The sequence below is a fragment of the Tupaia chinensis genome, unplaced genomic scaffold (genome assembly GCF_000334495.1).
Source record: "Tupaia chinensis unplaced genomic scaffold, TupChi_1.0 Scaffold000290_1, whole genome shotgun sequence".
In the NCBI taxonomy this organism is placed as follows: Eukaryota; Metazoa; Chordata; class Mammalia; order Scandentia; family Tupaiidae; genus Tupaia; species Tupaia belangeri.
This window is the reverse complement of record NW_006159775.1, coordinates 90,626-99,838: the sequence shown is the minus strand read 5'-3', so window position 1 is coordinate 99,838 and position 9,213 is coordinate 90,626. Positions and strand designations below refer to the sequence as shown.

The window sequence follows — 9,213 nt, the reverse complement described above, 5'->3', positions numbered from 1 at the left end:
GGTCACGCCGCAATCCCTTCTCCTCCATTCTCATCTCGGGATCTTGGGCACTCACGCCCATGCGCCCGGCGTGAGTTTTTAAGCCACCGGATCCGGGACGCGAACCGCAGTTGACTATGTAGGAGTCCAGCGACATAGCCATTACGCTAACTGCTGGTTCCCAAGGGCCAACCTTTTGTCAAAGAACAGAGACAGAAAACTGAATTTCCTGTGGCCCCAGAGCTGGCCCATTGGTGTTGGAAACATCCTGGAGCTCCACAGGTATACATCATTTTTGTTGTTAGTACCTATAGAAATATTCCCACTCAAGGACTAGGTTTCTAGAAGGCACTCAGGAAATATCTGTTTAAGGAAATGGATGTATCAAGAAACGATAATTATGGAAAAAATACCTGGCCATTGAATAGTAACTGTCAGACTACCAAACTTGTTTCCTAGCCCCTTTTCCTACCTCTTCCCAGGGTTTGGTATTATGGACTATCACTGAAAAGGTCTTAAGACTTTAGTTGGAATGGAAACATACCCTCGTCAGCAAGGGGGGTCTTTTAGAGTGTGGCCTACTCCCACCAAACTGGTCCTTGCTGTTTCCACACAAATTGTATCCTGTTTTCTGATCCTCTTTTCTCTTTCTGAGAAGGAAGATGCCAATCAATCCAGTCTGTCTGTCATGATGTTCACTCACCATATTAGTTTGTTTAACTTAAAGTTACTTTTTGGTTTCATATTATTATTTTCTAAAGTTTTTAAATTTTATATATTTCTTTCATAAGCATGAGAGAGGGGAAGGGAGAGGGAGGAAGGGCCTTGATGCCATAATCCACCCCAAGTTTCAGCCAGCTCCAGATCATGGGGACATGTAGACCTGGTGAACTTAGGAAGGAGGTTTTTAAAGGTGAACCTAGAACATTCCTACGTGGGTCAACCTCTCAGAGCCTCACATTTTACCATTGCACCACTGTCCAACCCCTGGTTCTGTATTAGGAATCAGTCTTTCATGCTAGATTCTCTGTCATTAGTCTTGGTGTCTTTGTAAGAATGCCCTGGGCCATTGTATAAAAGATTTTTCCTTACTATCTTTCTGTTCTGTCATTCCAACTATTCTAATACCTATGCTATATTTCTTTTATTTTCAGTTTTCTAGTAAGTTTTTATAGATTATTGGGTAGATATTATATATAAACCTTTACTTTTTAAGACATCATTGACTTTATATTTTAGTTTATTTTACACTTGATGATGGAAGGGGTGGGTAAGAGAAAGTACCCCCGAATTACACCTGTTCAAATCTCAATCCCTTTTTCTCTAATTCTTTTTTTTTTTTTTTTGGAGAGGTTTTTGCTATAGGGCGCATGCTCTCGCCAGACAGAGACATAGAGACACAGAAAGCGAGAAATCACCCCCCAGGGGGGATGGTCACGCTGCAGTGCCTTCCCCTCCATTCTCCTCTCGGGATCTTGGGCATGCACGCACACACGCCCGGCGTGAGTTTTAAGCCACCGGGTCCGAGACGCGAACCGTGGTCAACTACGTGGGAGTCCAGCGACATAGCCATTATGCTAACTGCTGGTTCTCCCTTTTTCTCTAATTCTTCATCCCTTAATAATCCAGGGCATATTTACACCTGGTGTGAAGTCAGTAGGACTGGGATTCAAGTCCTCATCAACCACATGGGCATTCTCAGCATAGAGCCCACAGCTGCTCAAGGGGGCTGGCCCCATGGCTTTTTTTATACATGTATCTTTCATATGAACTTTAAAATTTTTTTTCCAGTTCTGTGGGCAGATTTTACTGAAATTCTGATAGAATTATTTTAAACACATTATTAGATGAGAAATAACTAGCATACTTATAACATGGACATTTCTTATCCAAGAACATGATGTTTCTCATTTATGCACACTTTCTTTTACCACTCTCAAGAAAATATTCTCTTCAGGTCAAAAACATCTCAAGACATTCTGGGTTCTGTTTCTTTGTTCAGGCATTGTTTCGAGGGGACTTGACTAGTCTTCTATAAGATAAAAAGAACACTTTTTGGTTTCTTGCACAGAAGCACTGACTCCTGTCTTGTTCTTAACTTTTTTCTGCCTCTGCCCCATGATATCTCACTTCTTCCTTCTAGATGCCCTCAGAACAGCATTTCCTATCCTTCTTCCCAATTTTGTCTCTGACCAATTTCCTAATTGCAAACCATGGGCAATCACTGTGGCTTTCTGATCAATGAAATGTGATAAAGAAAAGTGTCTGAGAAAGACTTTTAGTAAGTGTAAGGTGGACGGATAAGGGAGGAAAAGACACTGAGTGAGGAGGACAATGGCCTATTGCTCTGAAAGGCTTGGTGCTTGGATTCTGGCCCAGGTGGAGGTGACGGGAATGGAAAAGGAGGGATGGGTGTGAGAGACTTTGTGAAAAAGGGAGAGACAGTAGTTGCTAATCTGGAGCTTTGATCCCCAGAAGGACAGTTGAGATGGGTTGTAATTGATGACTGCTAATCCTTAGCCATGGACATGTACTCCTGGGCTCAGAGGACATTGGCTCGCTCTTGTCAGACTGCTGTAGGTTATTGTGGGAGGGAAGGAGAGAGGTGAACAGCCCCTCCTGGCCACGCCTTCATCTCAGGCAGAAATGACCTGAAGACATTTGGGTATTCAGTACATCTGATGGAGGCTTATTTTAATGATCAACAATAGCACTTAAAACACCCCTTCTCTAAAATCCAAAGACTGAGTAATTCAATTTCAGGTACTTTTAAAATTTGTATTGTTTCTTTCCTGATGTGGGTGGAAGTGTTCTGAAAAACATGTAGTCATCTGTGGGGACAGTTCTCCCCTTCATCTCAGGAGGCTGGGTGGCTTTTTCTTCCCTGACTTTTAAGGGAGTGTATGGGCATGCCCATTGGTGTCAGTTGAGATCTACTGAGAATGTGGTCAAGAGCCTATGAGACACAGAGTCCCACCATGTAGGTCTTAGCAGGTTGTTTGCTACTCATGCACACTGGCAGACAAGGAAGAGGCTGAAATCTGAGTGGTGTTTCTTTTCAAAGCTGTTTGTCACAGGCAGCTGTTTGCCATGGGGCTCTTTCTCCCCAGAGGAAAGCATCTTTTTCTTGTCTGCACAAGGGCTCCAGCTGGATATCTGGGCCTACTCAGGCATCTCTCCAGGTTCCTAGAGGGATGGGTCCGTATGGATGATGGGCTAAGAGTTAATGGTTCCCAGGGAAAGTCTATTACTATACCATGTAACTGCATTCTTTATATTCTGGAGCTGTCTACAGCCTCACCTCCAGGTTTTCATGTCCTTAGTCTAAGCGGAAGAAATGCGGAGGGCAAAAGGCATGGCCCACAGATTCTGCCATTTCTCTTTTTAATTGGCAGAGGGCACACATGCTCACCAGAAAGACAGAGAGAGAGAAGAGGGAGGTGTCGTTATGCCACAATTCCTTCTCCTCCATTTCTCCATCCTTTGGGGACTTGGGACACACATGCACATGTGCTTGGCATGTTTTACCCTCCAAGGCTGGGATTTGAACCACAGTCAGCCATGTGATATTTGGTTCCCTTAACTACTAGGCCATCAAGCTGTCCATCTGTCACTTTTACGTCAGGAAAATAAAAGCCAGAACTAGGTCACAGGCCATCATTAGCTTCAAAGAGTGTTTTGAATGTAGTCATGGAGTGAAGAGTGGGCTCCCAGAGACATTGGGTGTATATGCATTTTATTTTAATGATCAACAATAGCACTTAAAACACCCCTTCTCTAAAATCCAAAGACTGAGTAATTCAATTTCAGGTACTTTTAAAATTTGTATTGTTTCTTTCCTGATGTGGGTGGAAGTGTTCTGAAAAACATGTAGTCATCTGTGGGGACAGTTCTCCCCTTCATCTCAGGAGGCTGGGTGGCTTTTTCTTCCCTGACTTTTAAGGGAGTGTATGGGCATGCCCATTGGTGTCAGTTGAGATCTACTGAGAATGTGGTCAAGAGCCTATGAGACACAGAGTCCCACCATGTAGGTCTTAGCAGGTTGTTTGCTACTCATGCACACTGGCAGACAAGGAAGAGGCTGAAATCTGAGTGGTGTTTCTTTTCAAAGCTGTTTGTCACAGGCAGCTGTTTGCCATGGGGCTCTTTCTCCCCAGAGGAAAGCATCTTTTTCTTGTCTGCACAAGGGCTCCAGCTGGATATCTGGGCCTACTCAGGCATCTCTCCAGGTTCCTAGAGGGATGGGTCCGTATGGATGATGGGCTAAGAGTTAATGGTTCCCAGGGAAAGTCTATTACTATACCATGTAACTGCATTCTTTATATTCTGGAGCTGTCTACAGCCTCACCTCCAGGTTTTCATGTCCTTAGTCTAAGCGGAAGAAATGCGGAGGGCAAAAGGCATGGCCCACAGATTCTGCCATTTCTCTTTTTAATTGGCAGAGGGCACACATGCTCACCAGAAAGACAGAGAGAGAGAAGAGGGAGGTGTCGTTATGCCACAATTCCTTCTCCTCCATTTCTCCATCCTTTGGGGACTTGGGACACACATGCACATGTGCTTGGCATGTTTTACCCTCCAAGGCTGGGATTTGAACCACAGTCAGCCATGTGATATTTGGTTCCCTTAACTACTAGGCCATCAAGCTGTCCATCTGTCACTTTTACGTCAGGAAAATAAAAGCCAGAACTAGGTCACAGGCCATCATTAGCTTCAAAGAGTGTTTTGAATGTAGTCATGGAGTGAAGAGTGGGCTCCCAGAGACATTGGGTGTATATGCATTCCGGCTCTGCAGGGCATACTTTCCTTCTCTATATTTAATTAACTAACATGTCACCAGTCTGAAAAACTCAGGGTAATGTTTGTGGGCAGGGAAGAGGACATGGGCTGTGGGTAGGTGCCCTCCAGTACACAGAGAAGCCGGCAGCCCAGCATCTTAGTCTTGGAACATCTTTCTTCATTGCCTATCTTCAGCCTTTTGTCCAACCTCTCATTTCTTCTTAGCATTCCACACAGTTATTCCAAATTCATTTTCAAAATCAAATCGACAATTTTCAGGGGGCTCCTGGTAAGTTTACTTTATTAAACATCTAGACAAGAAGTTTGCCCTGCAGAGTGGAATGCGTCTACACCACATGCCCCTGGAGCCCCTGTTCAAAGTCGACCACCACACCCACAGAAACTGCCCCTCCTGGCCACCAGGCCCCAAGACATCTGGGAGGCTTTCAATTGTTTTCATTATGAAGAAATTTAATTTCATTCCCAAATGCATATTTAAGGATCTAAAATAGCTTTTAGCAATTACATTTGGTGGGGCCCAGGAGGCCTTAAGTAGGACTTACGTCCGTTTCTCCTTGATAGCTCCCTGTCTTTATGGTGCAGCAGACTGGGTTCTCCAGACAGCCCAGCTGCTGCGGCCCAGCCTCCTGCAGAGGAGAGGCTGAGGCCTGGCGAGAGGCATTCAGTTGTTAGGCAGGGGCCTGGCTGCTGAGTGTGGTTGGAGCCCCTTGGCCTGCTTGGGAAGTCCTTCAGGATGTGGCCTCATCAAATGTCCACCTCATTCCTGGCAGTTCCCAACAACCTAGACAAAGTCACTTCACTATCCCCTAATCATCTTTCCTGAAACCTCAGGCTAGATCCTAGACATTCTTTTAACTTTTCCAAATTTTATTACAACTACAAACTTTTGGATGGAAAAAGTTCAGTGAATCCCAAACAGAATAAGACATAAAGTTCAAAACCAGTCACTGTGTCGTTTAGGAAGAGCTACATACAATATGTGACAAAAACAATAAGAAACAGCAAAGGCAAGGCTAGCCAAAATTCCAGCTCCTAGACTTCTTTAGGGCCCTGATCAAGAGTCAGCTGTTCTGGGCCCTGAACCATCCACCATGAGGTGAGTGACAGTGACCTTGCTGTTGAGCCTCTTCAACAGGGGACATACACGCAACAAGTCCTCCTTTAGGAACCACTATGGCTTATTCTCCTTTATTGCCCTAGGCTTGTTACATGAGTCAAAATAATCATCCTCCCAGCCGCATTACCTCCACGGAAACCTGACTAGAAGGGGGAGCTTTCTGAGCCAGTTCTCCTCCTAATGCCCTCATTGCTACCGGCACTTCACCCCCGGGAGCCTAGTGGAACAACTGGGGACCTTGAGGTCACAGCTCTGGGCAGTGACCAAGTTTGGCTCAGTACTTCTTATGCTGTCTTGGCTGCTAGAGCTGCCGTAATAAAATTCCACAGATTGAGGGTTTAACCAAGTTATTTCTTTTTTTTTTAATTTTTTTATTTAAATTTATTTATTTACATTCATTCACTGTACATCATTACAACCTACAAAATGAGATTTTCCGTCCAGAGTACACTGTATATTGGCTCAATTCTTGTTGTTGTTTTGGCTGCTAGCGCTGCCGTAATAAAATTCCACAGATTGAGGGTTTAACCAAGTTATTTCTTTTTTTTTTAATTTTTTTATTTAAATTTATTTATTTACATTCATTCACTGTACATCATTACAACCTACAAAATGAGATTTTCCGTCCAGAGTACACTGTATATTGGCTCAGTCAAGCACATCAACATACATGTTATCGTCAACAAATAATTTTCCATTTCTTGTTTCCTGTATGCTTTGCTTTTTTTTCCCTCATCCTTGATTCCCTATCTCTTACCTTCTGCCATTTCCCACTCTCCTCCCACACTGTCTCTGGTACCTATGTTTGCTTTCTATACTGTTTTCCCCCCACATTTTATTGAGTCACTAAAGATCTTAATCTAATTATTTTCATAGCAACACAATTCTGGTGACTGGGAAGTCCAAGAATAAGGTGCTGGTAGATGTGGTGCCTGGTGAGGGCCCACTTCCTGATTTGCAAACCAGCACCTTGTTGCTTTTTCTTTGTGCAGTTAAGGGAGAGAGGTAGCTCTCTGCTCTCTTCTTGTAAGGGTACTAATCCCATCATGAGGGCCCTTCCCTTACAACTTCATCTACACCTAATCACCTCCAAAAACACCTCCTCCAATTACTGTCATATTGGGGATTAGAGCTTCAACCTATGAATTCTGGGGGAACACAAACATTCAGTCTATAACACATACTTACTACGTTCTAGCCATGCGCCAAACCTGGGCTGGCCACAGGAGCTGCCTCTGAGTGGCACCCAGATGCCACAGGTATAGGCTCTGAGAAGATGCCAGGATGTCACTTGTCCCCTGTCCCTCTCCTCAGTGTCTATACCTATTCATCCCTTATTCATTTTCATCAGTGCGAGTCCTTTGGATTCTCTTCTTTGGAAGGCCCCTCTTCACTCTCCCCCCGCCAAGCAGGCAGCTGCACAGATGTCTAAGTGTGGTGGGAAAGGTGGAGATGCTGTGGTGTAAGGGGGATCGGATATCTGAATGGTAAGAAGGGGCCCTGAGACAGTGCAGCTGGGGATCTACAGGGGCTGACAGGCCAGCCATGGTGGGCCCTCGCTGTGGCTTCTGTTTCCTTGCCATGTGCACCACCTCTCTCCGGGCATGCACACATGCACTGAGGCCAACCAAGATGTGTCTTGACACCTCAAAGCCCATGGGAAGGGAACTCTGAAAGGTTTGGGTTTTGTTTTCACTGCTTCTATGGAAAAATACAATTTTTTTTCTTTTCTTGCATAATATCACATTTTTCCTGATTGAAGGGAAACCAATTTTATTTTGTAATGTGTCTGCCTCATGAAGTTCCACTGCTGATCCACGTTTGGCGACCTCTCGCAGCTAATCCTTGATCTCTTTTTTCTATGCTAAGAGGTAGCCAGTCCTTCCCTGAGCTGAAATGGGGCCCTTTGTTTTCATCTCTAATGAAGTACTGAGTTTGCTTTTAATAAGGAAGCACAGAAAGGGCCCACAGTGATGCATTGATCTTGGCTTCTCCTTGTTTTATCACCAAGAAAACTGCTGCAGATGGAAAAAGGCAAGAAATCATTGTCCTGGATTCCAAGAGGAGCAATGCCATCAACATTGGTCTGACGGTGCTGCCCCCACCAAGGACGATTAAGGTAGCCATCTTGAATTTTGATGAATATGCCTTAAACAAAGAAGGAATTGAGGTAAGAGATGCTTCATCAAGTGTTGTGTTCTGTAACATATCCCACGTGTAAAGCATTGTTGTGTCTAATATGACTTTCTTCACAGGGTGGCTTGCCATTTTTCTCTTTATCTAGTTTCCAACTAATGTTAATAATTTTTCCTTTTTTAAAAAATCTTGCTACAGGGTGGGTGCACTCACCTAAGAAAAAGCACCCTGGGGGGGTGGGGAGGATGGCCATGCTGCAATCCTTTCTCCTCCGTCATCAAGTCTGGATTTTGGGTAAACACACACACACACACACACACACACACACACACACACACACCTGGTATGTTTTTCAAGTCACTGGATCCGAGACTCAAACTGCACAGTCAGCCATGTGAGGTCTAGCAGTCTTAACCACCATGCCACTGACTGGCCGTCTTACTATTTATTTATTATTTTTTTAATTTTAGGGGATAAGAGCTTTACATTGCTTATGAAGTTCAGAGATCCTCACTCTGGTTCATTTATTGACCTCTCTCTGACTACACTCTGCCTACCTCAAAATGGAAGAAAGACATGATAACCTCCTTAAGCCTGTTAGGGTCTTCTCTCATGTCATTTCAAACCAAATATATTCAATGAACATTTTCAAAAGTTGGGTTTTCAACATGTGCTCATATCCATGCAAAGGATGGGCACTTGGCTATGTAGAGGCATGTTCATCTAATAAACTGAGGCTTTAGCATTTGTCTATCTCAGTGTTAAAGTATCAGAAGATTGGATGACGTGGCTCTGACCAATGGATGATAGATGGCCCAGCTGGAACTATGGTTCACCTGCTGTGCCAGGATTTGCGCTTTCCCATCAGACCATGCTTTCCTTTTCCTTTGAGCTATTACTGGTTGTAGCAAATTAAATCTGTTTTTCTAATGACAGAAGAGTGAGTGGAACAATGATCTAGCCCACAGATTCCTACAGAGGGGCTATATAACCTTGGGTCCCACTGGGTCAGAGCGGGGACTAGAGGACACTGGTTTGTGACATTTGGTGATATCCAAGCCATCCTTGTATTGACAAGCTTCATATTCTCTAAAGCCTCTCCATGACTGGGTTTATTCCTCCAGTCTTATTTGAAAGACTCAGTCTTAAAGGGAGCCAATGAAGTCTAACTTCAGGTAGGG

General features: G+C 44.1%; 1 protein-coding gene across 1 annotated transcript in view; it reads left to right on the top strand.

Moving 5' to 3' along the window:
- The window catches only part of FHOD3 (formin homology 2 domain containing 3), a 507,831-nt gene that overhangs the window by 442,304 nt on the left and 56,314 nt on the right, over window positions 1–9,213 (top strand). Inside the window, exon 21 of the mRNA XM_006150579.2 lies at window positions 7,908–8,066. Within this exon, the coding sequence (XP_006150641.1) occupies window positions 7,908–8,066 (159 nt within the window). The remainder of the gene's footprint in view (window positions 1–7,907; window positions 8,067–9,213) is intronic.